The 18,592-nt window shown below is 46.8% G+C and overlaps 1 protein-coding gene across 5 annotated transcripts in view; it reads left to right on the plus strand.

Annotated features, from left to right (window-relative positions):
• The window catches only part of LSAMP (limbic system associated membrane protein), a 412,942-nt gene that overhangs the window by 387,431 nt on the left and 6,919 nt on the right, over nt 1-18,592 (plus strand). For 3 of the 5 annotated variants that reach the window (XM_072326671.1, XM_072326675.1, XM_072326672.1), the window contains 3 exons: nt 235-355; nt 1,282-1,430; nt 7,346-7,381. In XM_072326671.1, the coding sequence (XP_072182772.1) occupies nt 235-355; nt 1,282-1,430; nt 7,346-7,381 (306 nt within the window). The remainder of the gene's footprint in view (nt 1-234; nt 356-1,281; nt 1,431-7,345; nt 7,382-18,592) is intronic. The other 2 variants (XM_072326673.1, XM_072326674.1) reach the window with 1 other exon arrangement.

An 18,592-nucleotide genomic window follows, 5' to 3' on the forward strand; every position in this document is an offset into this window, starting at 1 on the left:
ATTCACTGCCACTGAAGAGAAGCACACTAAGGAGTAATGCTGGCATACTTATTAGAGGAGTTCAAAGAGCAGATATTTTTCAGAGGAGCAGGGGCTGGATGTGCCCCATCATACAGCTGCTATAGTCCTCTACCAGCCCCAATGGTTTGCATAAGGAAGCCAGTTCCTGAAGCAGTTCTGATTTATTTCTATCCAAATGAAAGTTGTGATTTACCCATTGTTTCCTTCCTGCAGACCCTCCCACCATCACAGAGTCCAAGAGCAATGAGGCGGCCACGGGACGACAAGCCTTACTCCGCTGCGAGGCATCAGCGGTGCCCACACCTGATTTTGAGTGGTACAGGGATGACACCAGGTAAGACCATTACCTCTCTTTTTCCTTTCACTTTCCATTCCAGTCCACTCAGAAGGGCATCCTTAGACAATCAGCTGTCATCCTCAGTTCTTCTCCTCAAGCAAATTACTCTCTGTGAGCCATGTCAAAAGATTGTCCCATCAGCCCAGGCAAAGGCAGTGTGGTTGGGATTGGAAAAGGCAATCCTTCTCTAAACCAGAGATGCTGAAGGAAGTGCTAAGGATGAAGCTCCTGCCTTTAAGTCAGTAATGGAGCAATTCACAATTAAGACAGTAGTGCTTCCTTCCTTCCAGTGTTCATGTGTTAAATAGATCATGATACAGATATAAAAAAATAGTGTTGGCCTCCAAGTAGGTAACTCCAATCTAGCTGTCTCCTTCCAGGGCAGGTCTGGTCACATCTCTGGGACCTGAGCCACCAAGGTTTGTACATGGGGAGAAAAGGAGAAAAAGGATCTATTCCTTATACCTGAGCATTTTACATTGCATTTAGAAGGTAGTGTTGTTATTGTAGTTTTTTGGCTGACCCATGTCTGCAGGCTCAGGGATGGCTCAGCTTTTGTAAATGCTCATATAAAAACATTGGTGTGTTTCACTAAAAATCTTTCCTCCAAGTATGAGCTAGCCCTCAGTTGGCCATAGTAAGTTCATTTCCCAGTGTAAGCCAGTGCTGAATAAAGGCTTCCTCCCTTTCCTTCAGCTTTTCTTTCTTCTCCGCTGCTTTACCAGTGTCACTCCTCTCTGCTACACTCCTTTTTCCTTTCACTCCCTCCTCCTGCTTCCTATCAGTGCCTTCTCTGGCCTTTCTTCTCACGTCTCCTCTCTGCCTGCCTCCATCCTCGCCTGCCAGCTGGTCTGAAGGGCGTTAGCTTCCTCCCCAGTACTCAACGACCATTGCACTGCGCTCCTCTTCTCCTGTCTTCCCAGGATAAACAGTGCCAACGGTCTGGAGATAAAGAGCACAGGGAGCCAGTCTCTGCTGATGGTGGCCAACGTCACTGAGGAGCACTACGGGAACTACACCTGTGTGGCTGCCAACAAGCTGGGAGTCACAAATGCCAGCCTATACCTTTACAGTAAGTATAGAAGAGGGCGAGGGGAGGTGCAGGTCACTCTCATAAAGAACCAGGCTATGCTGAAAACACACAGGGTCACTGGTCCATAAAACACTGCTTGCCAACTTTGACAAACCTCTAGCCAGGAACTGACTGCTTCAGACACATACATGTCCATACTCAGAGTGAAACACGAATGCAGCCAAATTAAAAGGTTACAGTCAAGCTCTTTGATTGACTTTCTTTGCCAAAGTCAGATTTTGTTAAAATAATCAAATTGTGTTTGTTTTAAGACAGGAACTGAAAACTCCCTCAGAGTGAAAGCCCTTTTAATAAGCAGAGAAAAGGCCAAGGCTCGGAGGGGCTGTGACAGCTGAGAAATGACAAGTAATTCAGAGAGGTGGAGAGAACTAGCCACTGAGCCTGAGGAGAACAAGAGAGAGTCAAGAAAAAGAGAAATGAATTTGAAAGCAGGAGAAAATGGGAAGGAAGGAAGTAGGATACAATGATTTAAGGCAGAATGATTTAAAGGGGCATACCTTGGGGAACATGGGGGGAAAAGATAATCAGCAGGTGAGTTATGAAAGAACTGTCTGGGATCTCATTCTGCTACCTTTCAATTACTGAGTTTTTGTAGTAAACTTAAGAAGAAGGAAGCTGGGGCCGTGCCAGACTCCAGAACAGAATTACCTGCTGGTTCCACATTTTGCAGCTGGTTCTGTCCTGGTCCTATATTAAGCCCCCATTCCTCTCCTCCCATCCATACACACATGGGTATATTCACTGTGGTGTATTCAAAACTCAATTCTGTATTCCAGGCACAAAACTTGGGCTCAGCTTTCACTGCACATTTCTATTGCCACCAGAAATAGACTGCAGCAGAATGACCCACTCACACAAATGGACCAGAGACCCAGAAGCGACGTAGGGTTGTATTCTTCTGTTGATCTCAAACTGAATTAAAATGCTCAGGCCATGACCTGCATGACCTTCTAAACAGAAAGAAAATAAACTATGCAAATCTGTCTTAGTATGAGAGGCAGTCTAGTGTAGTTTCTGCTGTGTGTGGTCAGATTAATCAAAGTATCAGGAAAAAAATAAGTGTTCTGGTTTGGTTTGTTTTTTTAGCAGAGCTAACGCAGAAGTATAAAAGCATTGGCATTCCTTGTTTACCACCTCTGGGTTTATTACATTGCAGTTGGAATTCTTGCAAAATTTGGGTGCGTTCTGTGGAATTCTTTCCGCGAAGAATAGATTTATCATAAAATCACATATATTTGATTTCCTGCTGCATTTGGCCAGGGAAACAAAAGTCGATTTCTACTTTGAAAGTCTTTTTACCCTCATCTTGTGACTGTCATGAGATTCAAATGAAATTCTCAGGCAGCAATCTGGAACACAGTTTTCAGATACTCGAGATTCGTTCTTGCTGATATTAATATAATGCTAAGTTTAGAATCCATTATTTGTGGCTGAATTCTAAATTTGGCCCTCTCTATTGGTTCCTGTTACACAGATGAGCTGAATACATCACTGAAACAAAATATAAGATGAAATTCAATAATGTATGTACGGGCACGTGATAGTAGATGGGGGTTGGTTTTGCTAGAAAAGCATTTTGCGCGACTGGAGAGCTTCACCTCAAAGGATCTCAAAGGATTTGCTAGCAATGAATATTTTAACATCGCAAAGTTATTCCGAAATCGGTGAGTGTTATTAGCACCGTTTTGCAGTAGGAAAACTAAGAAACAGAGTGAAGAAGTGGTTTACCCATGGTCATGAATTCAGTGGCAGAACCTGTAAGAAAAGTGGGGAGATCTTGTGAAGTTGCCAATATCTATACCGAGAGGAAAGGTGGTAACTGTTAGAGATGACTTGAGCGAGGAAATAAAAAGTGAGGGTGCTATTTTAGCCTCCTTTTGATGTGTGTCGAGGTAACTTTCCTTCTATCAAGTTGTTGGATTTTGTTCATCATTTTTACAGTAGAAATTCAAGTGCTATTTGTACTGTGAAATACTTGAGAACTTGTGAAGTAGCAACTTCACAAGCGCCAGAAGAATGGAGGTGCAGGAGGTGAGAAAGATGGGATGATTTTCCTCAGACTGTTTCCAACTTTTTTGTTTTTGTTGCTTAGTTAATTCCCCGTTTTCTTCGGCATTCAGTGTCGTGGAGGGAGAAAGCCATTGTGAAAACTGTGTTAATATTGTTTCAGGAACTCTCCATTCTCCTTCTAGTTAGTGCGCAAGAGAGAAAAAGAGAGAAAAACATTAAATTCCTCTTGGTATTCTTAAGGTTAAAAAGTCCAGGAAGAGATACTCAAATACTCAGAGTGTTCTTCTTCCACAGAATCCAGGAGCTTATGTTTTTTGTTTAAATAGAGATCAAGCTCACTGCAGGGCGACATCCCACCAGGGAGGCAGACACAGCGATGGTTCCTCAGTGGCCCACTGTTAAGAAAAACCCCACACAACAACAACAAAAAACGGCAGCCAGCAGTGAAGTAACAAGCAGAAAGTTAGTAATGAGGTACTAGAAGCTTTGTCTGAGGTGGAGGGCAGATGGGAAGCTAGCAAAATGATGTGAAAGAACAGTTCAGCAACAGAGAAAAATGGGTGTCTTCCATTCCAGGAAGTCTCTGCCTGCATTGAAAAACTCTGAGAGACCAAGTGCCTTAGATGTCAATGCCATAGTTAGAAGATGCATTAAATTACAAAAGCAGCTTCCTAGAGCTGTATGAATAGATAGCTAGTGATCATCCATAAAGGATGTAGCAGCCACGAATGCCTGCTGTAGGTGGAGAGATTTATACTCCTCGCTCCTGGAGACTGAGCTTATAGCAACACACAGATGGCAATGCAGGGTCAGCCCAAAGGTTACCCAGGGTCCTGTCTCCAACAGCAGTCTGGAATATGTTTGCAGACAGCACACATATGTACTGTCTGATGATACAGTGGATCTGACAGCTTGCTGCCATCCCCTCCTCCCTGCTCCTTGCTCCCCCTGCTCTATGCCCCATGCTTTTGTCACTTGACAGACTCTGGTACTAGTGGGTCACACACCAAGGCAGCTCAACTTGTGAAAACAAGGGAGCTTTACCACCCAATCCTCTAAATGCTCCCAGATATTTTCTTTTGTTGCAGGGAGCTGAGTTAGTTGGGAGAAAGGTTCAAGGAGCACCAGAGCCCATATCTATGGACCAAAGGAGCTGGGAGGCAGCAACGTGTTGTGTAGCATTAGTGAGCCTGGAGGTGGGTTCAACTCTGCAGAGCCTGGGAACAGGGCCGGAAACTCCTAGCACACAATGCTATGAGACCAAGGAAATGTGCAGTAGCATTTCTCAGTGTGAGGGTGACCTGACAGAGGTCAAGCCAGGCTGCCTCACAGAACAGCAGAGGTGAGAAGCAGCAGCACAGCTAAAGGGAAAAGCTTTTTCCCCCAAGTATATGAAGGGAGAGGGAACTTATTTCCTTCATATTCCAGTAGCCAACAGAGTGCTATGAAAAACTTCAGATGTAAAAGCCACAATTTATATGTTAGCTCATGCTGCACAGAAATACAAATATGTGCATATATATATGTATATATATAATTGTATATAAAAGTGTATGTCAGATGCACATCTGCCATACAAGCATATGCATACTTAGGCTTACATGTACAGATACATGTAAACACATGCAAACACATCTACATGCACACAGAAGCAGCTGCAGCACCTGGTGCAATCATGCAAGGCAGAGAAAAGCAATGAAAGTCCTTCCAGACCAGTTGACTTCTGCCTCCTGCAGAGCCAGTTTATCCCTGAGGATAAAGGAGGAGACAACAGCGCTCTACTGCACACCTCAGTACAGTCCTGCTGCCTAAATTGTCTCAATTATGGGAGACTGCCACCTCAGCAGGAGCCCTGCTGCATCCTCAGTGCCCTTCAGCAAGTGAGGAAAGCGGAGGTGAAGCAGCACCTGGCAGGGCCCATGCCAATTAGATGCAGGCAGCATCTCACCACCTCCTCTCAAAGCGCTTCAGGTACAGTTATCAGTTCGGTCCAGCAGTTTTAATCCCAGCAAGAGGCAAGCTCCTTAGAAGAGATGGTGCTTGCCTCTCACCTGCCATTGCCTGTTAGCACCCCGGCCCAAGTGCTAGCTGGTGGGCACCCCCTCATACTACTCATAATACTCTGCCTTGTGCCTGAGCATCTGCCTGTGGTGGTGTTTGCTATGGTTTAGAGTAAAGTCTGAGGCTTTCAGCGCAACCCCCGTGTTTTCCCACAGGCTGTCAGTAACAGGGAGACTCTGGAGAGGAAAGAAAGTGGTGAGGGTGACAGCCAGATGGAGCGAGGCTGAGACACTGCTAATGAGCCAGGGTGGAGCAATAAAGGCTGCACGCAGCAGGCAAGGGGAACAGAGGGAGAGTCCTTGAATAGAAAGCAGTGTGATAATGAGGCCGTAGTGCTTTGCTTTAACTGCTTATGCTGTGCAGCCTGCAGCCTGCTGTGCGGGAAGAAGGTAAAGGGGAGTTGAGTTATTTAACCAAACTAAATAACAAGGAAGTCATGTCAGCACAACAGCCTGCTTTCACAGAACAATAGTCCCCTGGTGCTACATAAACACAGAGATCTAGGCTAGCTGTGTATTTTCTACACAAGAGACAATCTCCCTTGTCCCTGCTGTGGACTCCAATGGCTCCATTACCACCGTGAAGGCAGGAGATCTGCAGTGTCACAGGTCTCCATGGGCACCAGCAAGTCAGAAGCCAGCTCCTTGCACCATGAGTGCTATATAGAGAGCACTGGCTTCCGAAGAGCTGGGGTGATCAGAGAGCAACAGTGGACTACCTCTGTATGGTGCCAAGCTGTATGTACCTCAGCAGTGATCTTAGCAACACCCTCACAGGTACACCAGGAGACAACTCATTGCCTCAGGCCTATTAGCTTTTGCATAGTGACATATTTCTGCAGCTAAATGTCTACCTCCCAGTCAGCCCTTGAGTAGGAGCGTGTCTCAGTCAGCACAAGGCATCTAGTAAGCTCTGTAGTTGATGAAGAGAGACCCATTGTGGAGCCAGAATAGGGTCAGAGGAGAGTCAGGTCTGGTGGGCTTTTATTCATGGTTCTGCTCCTCACTCTGCCAACAGATCAGCTTTTGACCTTGGGCAGACTGCTTCCTTGCTCTCTGCATCACCCTCTCTACCTGTAAAATGGAATTAACACTCCTTCTAGCCTCAGACCGAGGTCCCTGACTGCCGATTTCCCTCAGTGTCTGTGCAATTCTTTTGAGATCCTGGCGTGGAGGAAGCAAAGCGTGAAGCCAGTAGTGATGTATACCAGAGGCTTGCTGTGATGTAGAACAAGGACACACTGTAAAAACCCTATAACTGAAACAGCAGGCTCAGCTTGCTGCTCGAGATCGGTGAATCTGCAAAAGCTCTCTTCCTTTAGAAAGACAAATGCCCAGAAGAAACAGAACACCATTCAGATTCACCAGGCTGACAATTCCAATGCTCACATCCTTAAGGAACCTCTCACTGGCAAGAAACCCATTGTGGGGAATGTTCTGTGGAGGCAATAACTACCCATGGAGGACCTCTACAACTCACCTTGCTGCCAAAGGCTAACTTCCAGCCAGAGGCGTTGCTAAGAGGTGCTGTAACACGATGACGTGAGAGTGGTCTGGAAAGTCAGAGGGGAGATGTGGCCCATTCATTCCAATTAACCTCACTGAAGGTGCTTAATCCCTATTGCTGTATAGATACTATTTCAGTTGCAGGGGATGTTGATGTGTACTAGGTGTATTGCTATAAAAATGCTCCATATATGAAACCTACTCTAGCTCATCTAATTTGGGGATGGACAACTCCATCAGGTTTGTATCTGCTGCTTGCTTGGTGTGAAAAGTGGCTTTTCTCCTGCATGTTGCTTATTGTTTTTTTTCCCCCCTTAGAACGAGTTTTACCCACACTCCCCAATCCTTTTCCAGGTCAGTATATGTTTTATGTCAAAGTAGCTCTCTAGCCGGGTCATTCTCCATCATCCTGATAAATGCAATGAGATGGGAATGGGCAAAACTATGCAGAACAGCAAGGGCTTTCCCCCCTCTTCCACATGCTGTTTGTTCTCTTCTGCTCTCCTCCCTCATCCTTCCCCCTCCCTTCTCCCATTTCAGGAACCCAATCACCTAAAAAGCAACAGCCTTTTCCCAAGCTTTGATCCGTGACACCATGTCCTCATCCAGGTCTGGATAGTCTTCACAGGAGATCAGTTTTTCTATAGACTGACTCCTTCATATATACTCTCTTTCCACACATATCCTGATTTGGATCAAAAGCATAAGGAGACCTAACATTTTGCAGCGATTGTGGAGGGGATAAATGAGAAGCTAAAAATTAATTGCTGCCAGGAGATTTTTTCACTCTAGTTGTGCACACTGTTCCCAATGAAACACCTTTATTTTCTCGTTCCTCCATCATGCACCCCTAAATCTGTCCTATAGCTCTGCATTTGTGGCAGACAGCGTGAAAGGAAGAGCAAGGTAAAAGCATACACTACAGTAAAGTGTTATGGACTAGTTTATTGCAATAGGAGAAGGCATGAAGGCAAATCAGAGCCTGATTATTCTTCCTGCCCTTGCCGCATGCTGCCCAAGCCTCCCTCAGGTACAAGGAGCAGGGCCCAGGCTTTCTGAGTGCACATGAGGTTTGAGGTTTGGATGTGATCCTGAGGTAGGGAAGAAGCACAAAAACTCGGCACTTTCAGAAATCAGGCTGTTTCCAGGTGCTTGAAACTAAATCAACACTAAGGCAGCCGGTCCCCTTATTCATGTTAACATTTTGGCCTAGAGCTTCTCAGTATCTTTGTTTCACTGCCATATGGAGATATACTCAGCTCATGGGATGCTCTGAGGCCTCAATAGTTAATGTCTATGTAGAGCTTGGAGGTAGAGTGTTATTATGAACCCATGCTGTGTTGTAAAAGGGCACCTGCCCAAGTAAAGCACCTGCAGGTACTCCCATGGAAAGAACAATAAGTGCTGGGTGTTACATCAGCTCCATTTAACAACTCCGTGTTTTCAAATCAAGCTCTGCTCTTGGCAACTTATTCAGGCTCAGGATGTAGTCACAATTGCCTATTTAAAAGGCAAATCCACGAATACAATTAAAGAAAAGTACCTAAAAAAGGAGGGGAAAAAGAAAAAAAAAGAAATCAAGCTGCCATTAAAATGAAATCCCAGAGAGTGATTTGTAAATAACATTCAAGGACCTGAAGAAAGGACTAAAGTAAGCCGTTGGGAATGTAGCGTGGCAAAATAAATCCAATTAAACACCATTATCATATGTATTGCAAATGAAACGTGTGCTTGGATATGAAATTAAAGTTGCTGAGGCTGTTAGGGATGTAAGGATTTGAGGAGTTTTCCAATTTTGCATCTTCTTTTTTGAGCAGAACTTTCGATTACAAATATTTCTGTCTGATGGAAAACCCAGGGCTCTTTCTTTTTATGCTTATTTTTATTCCATGTCCTTAAATTCCACAGACAGGCACTGTTAATTCTTTTCATAGCCAGCCCTGTTTACTGCTGGGTTTGAATTAGTGGTCCATTAAGGTAAATGATAAAGCAAAAACGGCAAGTGACTTCCAACCAGATTTCCATATCAAATGCCCCTCCTAATCAAGCTGCCAACATCACCCTGCAGAGCTTTAGTCTGTCCTTTAACATACTTCCCTCTCTACCTTTGAAGTTGTCATTTCATCCTCTTGCTGCTCCCTGTTCCCTGAGACCATCTTGAAGGACACCCCAGTGTGACATCACTTCTGTGAGGAGTCTTCAGGAGTTCATGATGGCAAATGCTGCAGTATCTCCAGTGACCCTGGACACACTAAGAGGATTTTGCACAGGGAGAAAGTAGAATTTAAATACTCATTTGGTTTCTGAAAGCTCGTACCGGCATCTGTAATGTGAGCATTCAGCACACATACTGGTACTTATCTCAACATTTGCTTTTACTTTGCTGTTCACCTTCAAAGAAACCTTAGGTGTAAAATTGCCTTGTTAGACCTTTTTCTCACGGTGAGTTTGTGTTCTGAGATGCGGTCCTCAGCTCTCAAACAAGCCTTCTCTCGGTGACCAAAATCACAGCCTCCTCCCTCTTCTCCCTTAATTTCCATTTCTCTTAAGCCTCAGTAACACTTCCCTGCCCTGCAGGGCTTTGAGCATTAATTTAAAAGGAAGGTGTTTGCAGATGAAGAGCACTGTGCTCACTGTAAGCATTGCTATCATTAGCTAGCTGCAGTGGAAACATCTTGCTTTCAGGCTGGCTAGAGATGGAGAAGAAGCCCATTCAGCTAAACACTTAGAACTTGAATTTGATCAGGCATTATCTGGGAAAGCTGGTAGAGCCCAGCTGATTCAGCTCTCAACTGACTTGTCCCTGGAAAAAAAAATCCAGCTTTCCTGATTTTGCAGCAGGGCACTCAGAATGCCCTGAAAAGTCTGGTAGGGCGGTGTTATCTAGTCATATTCTCCTGTCCTCATTGTAACTTCGCTTTGTGATGGGACCTTAGTGCATCCTCAAGTTGTTTTCAAAAGGGATTTTCTTCTGAAAAGGGAGAATTTTCTCATTCTTCGTCGTACTTGGACAGGGCAAGTGGGACTGCTGAACCTCAGAAGAGTATCGCTGTTACGATGTTAGCTCCGTCTCCATCCTGCATTGTCCCTTGCCCTCAGCCCTTTGAACGTTGACTCACTCCCCTGTGATTAGCACTGAGACTCATCCTCACCATGGCTTATTCAGACTGGCAGGCTTCAAAACCTATGATTCTTCCTGTCAGGAGATTCATGATGAAGACTGACCACAGAATAACTAGGAACTTTCTCAGCAGGATTAGCTTGAACAGGGGTGATACTGTACTGCCCAGAGACAAGCATTCAGATCCCATCTTGGGGCAGGCCTGGTCTGACATGAGTCCAGTCATGATCATCAAGAGAACAACAAAACATGTACAGCAACAGTCTTAGCAATTGGTGGAGGGGGGAGAAAAACAGAGAATGAGCAATCCCGTGTTTCTGCCAAAATGTGCGCTGATTGGAGAATGACCCCTTATGACTGTAGCTTGTAGCTAGTCTCCATTTAGCTGTAGCCCGTGTAGCTTGTGCTGTCACTAATGCCTTCATCGGGTGGGTGGAAGATGGGAGAATGGAGAAAAGAGATGTTCATTTGGGTCTGATGACCAGAGTGGGAAACAGGAGAGCATCTATATAATAATCTCTCAGTCCTCTCCCCATGGAAATGCCGACTGTGGAGAAAAGAGAGTTCATCTGTTGCAGTGGTCTCCTCCACCCATTGCTGCTCCCATTTTGCTTCCTCCAGTGCCTGGCCCTGCCAGTCCTGCTAAGCAGGCAGCTCTCACATGAGCTGTGTGTCTTTCTTTTGACATAAGGGTAAACATCCGAATATTTTAAAGCTAAGGAGTGAAGCGTGGGGGAATACATCAGAGAGTACAGACTGTAAAGAGTTAACACGTTATTTGCAGGGGTGTTTGCCAACTAGGCAGTGATATGAGAAGAGTTCAGAGAAACCAGTCCTCCCAGTACAATGTGGCTGGTTAAAGAACCCATCTGTCTCGAGTCTTATTCACTGAAGTGAGAACTTGCTCTTTCGTTTCCAAGAAATGGTCATTGAAAACCCAAGCCTTGACAAGTGTCTGAACCATATTAGTCTGTAGAGCAGGGAAAAACACAGCATAAGCAAAGACCACAATAACCAATCTTGTTCTATCATCATCATCCTGACACAGAAATTACCAGCAGGTAAAACCAATAGTTGTAGGGCCCAAACATAGGAAAGAATTGGCACCTGATAACACCCACAACCTTGGATAGCCAGCACAACTCGGGGCTCACCTTGCTTCCTGCTGGTGGTACCCAGCCAGATTTTCCCAAAAGCCTATTCACCATTGCAGAAGGGGGCAGCTCTGCAGGGTGGATCATGCAAGCCAAGCTTCTCTCATTGCTAAAGGTCAACATCCATGCTTGCCAGGTCTGCAAGTACTGTAGTGGATGCCAAGCCTGCTGGGGCTTCATGCCAAGGGAACAGGAAAAACAAGACAGGGCAAAAGCTGAAGGCCATCATATTGGGTTTTTTTTGCTATTTCATAGGTATCAGCCAAGCAGTGGCACTGTGTCTTATATGGACCATATGGTTAAAATAATATCAAAGTCAAAGGTGGTTACGGTGTCTTCCAAAAGGGCTGGTAGGAATGTAGCTGGAAGAAAAACAAACCCAAACATCTTAGAGAAAAGAGAAGTACCAAGAACTGTTTCTGTTACCACCGATACTAATGTTGCTTGGTGGCTATTTCTGGAGAGCAACAGGCAGTTTCTGATTGCTGAGATTGTTTAAAAAACCAACAGCAGTCTTCTTCTTCCCAAAAAGTGCAAAGAAAAAAAGCCCAGCTTTTGTAAAGAAGACAGAGACACGGGGGGGGGGGGGGAGAGAGAGAAATAGCTTTATTGCTTGATCTGTTTCTGCACTTTTTGTTCATTAATTTTAATTTAGATTGATTTATTCCACAATGAGCCCTGGATTGCATATATTTGCATAACCCTCCCTGGTCGTAATGCTGTGGAGAATCCAGCAAGTGAGGTAAAGTGAAAGCAGAGGGTAGGAACAGAGACTGCAAGTCCCAGAACGATATTCCTCAGGGCTGGGCCCTGCACTGGGACAGCGAAGACATTTCAAGGTCTGCTTAGGCACAGGTATGGCCTTGCATGCATGCAGAAGAGCCCTGCAAAGCGGAGGTCAGAGCACAACAGGCAGGAGGGAGAGTGGAGGCTGGGTGAAACCAGTGGGGGAAAAAAAATCACACAACTGCACTGGAGAGATTAGAAACAAACCCACAGAGAAAGAAAAAAAAACAGAAAAAGTGCCATGGAATATCAGTTGTCCAGCAGGGACACTGATAGCATCAGAGCTGTAGCATGGACAGATTACCCTGCAGAACAGAGCACAGACAGGCCATAACCCTCCTGAGGCAGATGTCCCCTGCCTGGAGGACACTCATAACCTGATACCATCTGTGTGTTAGATGAGTTTCTGAAGCTACCAGCTGGACGTTCCTCTGCAGGGATGATGAGACCGACTTCTACCCATTGCACAGTGTACCTAAATCCCTGCTCTGTCTCCTACTTGGTGAGATGCCGGCCAAGCAGACTGGGACCAAAGCGTGGAGGGCAGCAAGAAGGAGGAAGAACAGCCATTGTTGTCTTGATTTAATCCTTAAGCACACACAAAAATTCCTCCCACCCCCATGAGAATATGACCAAAGAGTAACTCCCACCCTCATCATCCTCCTCTCTACCTCACTTCCATTTCCTCTATAACCACTCAAGAATTTGCCTAACAAATTGGCCTCCCCTCTGGTTGTTGTCCCAAGTGAACAGTCTCTCCATTCACTAACCCATGACGGTAAGTCGGTTTGGGAAGCGGCAGGTTTATCTTCTCAGCTCAGGCACTGCACCGGGCCCGCTTGCGATCCAGTTGCCATTCAGTGTCTGCTCTGCTGTTGATAAAGTACATTACACATGGCTGGGCTTGCATGATTAATACAGCTGTCTAAGCGCTCTCTCTAAAAACAAAAACAACCGGGAGAAGGGAGGTGTGGGATTTGGGGGGAGGGGGTGCACAGGGTAGAAAAGAATATATTCCAAAGAAATCAGGCTTGCAGAAAAAGTAGAGTTCTCCTGGTAGACCTGCCCTGCCACGGGCGAGCAGGTCTGTCAGCAGAGCATCCCAGAAGAAGGGAGAAGCTTAGCAGCAGGGCAAGCAAAAGAGGAATGCATTGGCCCTTCCCCAGCATCACCTGCATGTCCCTCTGCAATGTGGATGCATGGGCAGGAGCAAAGGGTCAGGCCATGTAGAAGGATGGGCTGTGACCAGCACAGCTGCAGTGAAACCCAGCCAGGCTGTCTCCACGGTAGGTGTTACAGAAACGCATGCTTGCTGGTGAGCCAGTGTACTCCTGAACTTGCTCAAATGACAAGTGCCTCATGCTTGGTGGTGCATCCCACTTTCTTCTCCAGCATTACCCATGCTTTAAAGCCCTGCTTGCACTGTTAGGATGTTGAGGTGACCAGGAGTCACACGCTGTGATTGTACACAGACACGCATCCTTACTTTGATGCAAACTACAAACAGCATGAAGAAATATTTACTTAGATGTCTCCCGTGCTTTAGAGGTGTACCCCAGCCTATGGGCCTGCCTTAACTTTCATGACTTTGAGAGTTCTCATGTTTGCTGAACACTGAGAAAGGCCTTCAGAAGATCTTAAGGGCAGGTCAGGGGCACCATGCTGCAGGCACTGGAGCAGAGGGTTTAGAGGGGCAGAGACAGTGGCACAGCTGAGATAGTGGTACAGCTGGATATCTCACACGCTGGTCACTCTCCAGCCCAACCTGGTTCTCTTTCTGCTCTGGTCTCTCATCCCGGTACCTCAGCGTGTCCCCTCCCTTTTCATTTCTGTTCACAACCACTCCAATCTTTCCCATGCCAAGTGCCCAGCAAAGCTTGCTGCAAACAGTAGCAAGGATGAAGTGAGTAAACAGACACACAGAAATCTGATGAAAATATTAATTTTTCAAGAGGTTCCAGAGCTTCCCATTAGCAAGTCTGCCGTGTGCTCTTGTTGAGGGTAGCTATGCTCTTTGTTCCCTAATGAGAAGCCAAACCATCATCGCTGCTGGTCTGCTGTGCCTTAACCCAAGTGCTTGAAATGTGAGCAGAAAAATCTTCTCTCACATCTCAAGCACTTGGGTTAAGGCACAAAGCCAGACAGGTTTAGATGATCCCCCCAAAAGGCTACACTACACGTTTTTTAGACTTTCTGCTTGTAGGATGGAAGTCCTCAATGAATCAGACCAGTATTACTGTGAGCCAGCTCTAGGATAAGTGGTGTAAGCAGCCATCTCTTGAAAACCACAGCCTGCTCGGAACGACACTGAGAAATACAACTTCAGACTTCAGAGAAGGATGGGTGAGCTGCATTACAAAATGAATCTTCACTATGACATGAGATATGATAGATGAGTACTTAGTGCACCATGAATGAGCTCCAAAACATGGGAAAGAACTGTTCGGTGCTTAAAAAACCATGAGCAAATTCTGACATACATTAAACAGTGTGTTAAGATTGATAGACACCAGAGACATTTCCTTAATCTTACTGGAGAGCCGCTGCAGGGCATCCTCTATCGTTTACAGAGTGGTACTTCTGTCCCTAGAAGAGAGAGTCTATTGCCAGTGCACTTAGAGTCAAATTTTAATTACAGGAACAGAACCCCACAGATATTAACTGGTAGAAAGAATGGGGTAAAGCAGGTAATGAGCAAAATAGTTTCAACGTTAAGAGCAGGGAGTGAATAAGCATGTCTTCTTCTCCAAGTAGAGGGGGACAGACAGAAAACCGGGAAGAAGAAAGCCCCAAATGAAGCCTAGTAAGTAGAAGCTGCTAATCCCTAAAGCCTCGGAGTAGAGTGCAAAGCCTTGGAAGAAAGAAATTAATAACTTTCAAAGTATGACCTTGAAAATGGAATTAACAGTATTCCTCCCTTTTAAGCCTTCATGATAATAAAGATTTCATCTTCTGAAGCCCTGGCAAGAAGCAACAGAGTAGAAAAATGAGTTCCTGCAGAGGAGCTGGCAAGTGTAAAACCTACGTCCCCTCCTGGTGCCACTATGGTGCCCATCCACTTTCCCTTCACCTTCTCCCATAGTGCATTTTTCATTCCTCCCTCATTTTTGGTCCTCTTATTTGCTCACAAAGCCACTCTCCAGCCTTTGCTATAAATAGAGCTAACCCAGCAGCAGCAACAGAGCCTCTCAGGATGGAGAGCAGCTTGAAAAACAGCTCATGGCTCCACTTGCTTTACCATCATTCCTTCTTTCCCATCACAGAGAAGTCCTTCTAGTCTGTCCCATGCCTTCTCTTGGCCTCACCTTCAGTCAGAAACTCATGGGGTCTGCTTGGCATCTTGCACAGCATTTTAACTCACGTTCTTTGAGAAGATCCTGGGGGCAACCAAAGCCAGGAACAATCCTATGGCTCTCTGACACCCTTTGGAACTTGTCTGTGTGCTCTCCCTTATGAGCACTACAAACATACCAAGCCCAGGAGTCTTGCTAACATAAATAAGATAAAAAGTGGGTACCAGCTGTTTCTTTTCCTGTTTCCATTTTGGTTTTGTTCAGGTGATGGGACCTGGGAGCCAGTGGGGAATTCCAGGCTGGTGGATGTGAGTGTGAAACATGGAGGGAGCTGGGTGATTTTGACCCTCTCTATTTGGACCGAGAACGTGTCTGTTCCCTGCTTGCATCTCAACAATCCCTTTCTAAAGTCTGTGCTGGGAAATCTGAAAGTCGTAGTCTGCATTTCTGGGGGTGGTGATGCTTACAGTCCTTGGAGGAGTGTTTTCTCTGCAGCTGAGGAGGCTCATGGCTTTGCTTGCAGGTCTGGGGCAGTCTGTTAAACAAGGGTTATGTGGGATGGCATGTCCTCCTCCACAGCTGCAGCTGTGTACATCTTCTTATACAGTGCCACCAGAGATGCTGCCAGTCTTCCAAGAGGCAGCGAGGGTACAAAAGCGGGCATTATCTACGTGAGGTAGGGGTATTAATGCCAACCAGAGCTATTCCATTGCAGGTGGAATAGCAGGGAAGGATGATCATTAGCCAGTGGATGGAATGGTGCTGACTTAGGGTCTGGCTGCCACCTGGGCCGGGAGAAAGGGAGCACGGACTCTGGCTAGCTAACCAGCCTGGCCAGCTCTGCAAGGTGCTAGGTGTGCTCAGACTCCCGGCTCTCCCCCTGGTGCCAGCCTATCCCATCCGACACAGGCGGCGGCACCCACTGCAGAGTCCCTGGCATTGCAGCGTCCCTTCTCCAGCACCCATAGGCTGGGCTGAGCTACCAGCCCGTTGCAAAGCGGCTTTCCCGGGGCTCGGGTGAGCCCTGCGATGGTGTTTTCTTCGTAGTTACTTTATCGCTTGGTTTCCCTTTGTCTTTTTCTCTTCCTTCGGCTGCCACCTGGTGGGAAGAAGCGCACATTGCTCAGGGCGCAGCCTCTGCGCCGGCCCTAGAGCGGCTTTTCCTACGATGCAGCCAGTCTTTCCCACCTCAAGCACTTTGCTTGGCCTGGCGGCGTGCTGGGGAGGCTGCAGAGAGAGGGGTTAAGTTTCAGGTTACCTGCAGTGTGTGCACCGTGCAGCACACCAGCCTTAGTGCCAGCACCTTGAAGCCACGGTAAAAGGTGAAACCCAGTGTAATGCAAAACCATAATATTGCTCCTGGCAGCCGACTGCCACTTCAGACCCTAGAAGCTGAGGGAGGCCGTGGATGCAGAGGTCTTCAAAGAGCCTAGAAGTGCCCTGTCCCTGGAAGCACTCAAGGCCAGGCTGGATGGGACTTTGGGCAGCCTGAGCTAATGTGTGGCAGCCCTGCCAATGGCATAGGTTTGGGATTGGGTAGGCTTTGAGGTCCCTTCCAACCCAAGCTGTGCTATGGTGCTATGATAAGTGGCTGGGCAAGGTGGTGGAAGAAGCAGATTACACGACATGGAAACATTCAGCTGCCATGGTAGTGCCTACTGTGCAATAAGCAAGTGAGACCCTGCTGTGGAAAGTGTCAGGCAGCCATAATGGCAGTGGGTGCACACAGGGCCAATGAGGCTGCTTCATGCCCTGGCACAGTGCAGATGGCCGAGGCCGGACATGTCTGCAAGCACAGAAGGGAAATGCATCAGTTTTACCCTCTGTTCCTTCCAGACCTATTTAATGTGGCTGGTCATTCAGGTTCTGGGGACCCTTAGGGTCACGCTTATGAAGTACTGCCAGATGAGAGTATTAACTTACCACTCTCACAAGCCCAATTTCCCTGGCTGCGTTGGAAGGAACCCCCTTGAATGTTATTGCACGGCCATGCCCACGGCTATCAGCCCAGGAATTAGGCCGGCAGGGAGACTCCCGGAGCCCGGCTCTGGCTTACCGGGACATGGCAGGAAGGCACCGTAACTCCTCTGTAGCCCCTTTGCCCGGTGGACGGGGTTGCCCCATATCTGGCGCTTGGCCCAGGATGCTCGGACGTGCTGGGAGCACCAGGGGGCGACGGAGACCGCGCTGAGTCTCGGCTTGCGGCAATTCGTACCCGTGTCTCCGTTCCCCGGGATCGGGAGGTTTTGTTTGGTGGTTGGGCTAGAGCCGGCCCGCATTTTTCACAGTGCCTGCGATGGGAAATGCATCGCGCCTGGCTGGTGCTGCGGTTAGGTCAGGGATCAGGAGCAGCCACAGGTGCTGCGGTGGCACAGAGAGCTCAGCAGAGGAACACAAGGACGTGCAGGCATGCAGCACGCATCGTTTCCAGCCATGCAGATGGCTCATCAGGTACCCACAAACTTAGTGAAGCTCAGGGAGCAGAAGCTGCTGAGACCATCATCACACTATGCCCTGCATGTCTTCCCTTATACCAACGTACTGTGGAAGACTATCTCATATCACACTGTACTATACCTTACCCCACCTTAGCCTACCCTACCATGCCATACCCACACACACAATCTCCAGAACCATGCAGCAGTACTTGGGCGAAGTCAAACACTGTTTCTGCCCTGCCAGGTGCCTCCATAGCTACACTCCGATCCTATGTGCACCCCACAGAAAAGTGGTGAGGAGGGGGCTCGTGGCTGCTTATGTGTGTGTTACAAATGGTGTTTCAGATAGAAAAATAGTATTTTAGCCACGTAGTGAAAATGCGATGGCGAAAGGCAGGTTGTGGACAGCATGCCTTGCCTGGCGAGTTATTGCTTATTTGGTGGCTCACGTTTTGTGACTTATTCACTGCCAAAATGTGGTTCAAACAGTTCCTGAAAGTCATTCCTCCCAAGTTATTTGACCAAGAAAGATGCAGTCTCTGACACACAGGGTCAGGTAAGTGCAGCAGCTGAGCTCATTCCTGAGTTCAGGGGGGAAATAATATCCTATCATCTAAACAAGGGGGGAAAATAGTGTTGTAGGTTTTGTGTGAGAAAAAGCTGCAAATGAACAGGGAATACCTGAAAAAAGAAGCCGTAGATAGAACACAAATTTTCCACATAATTCAACACATTCCAACCTAGTGATGAAAGAATAGAGCTGGGGCACAGCT

This window comes from Excalfactoria chinensis, chromosome 1, assembly GCF_039878825.1.
Source record: "Excalfactoria chinensis isolate bCotChi1 chromosome 1, bCotChi1.hap2, whole genome shotgun sequence".
Lineage (NCBI taxonomy): Eukaryota > Metazoa > Chordata > Aves > Galliformes > Phasianidae > Excalfactoria > Excalfactoria chinensis.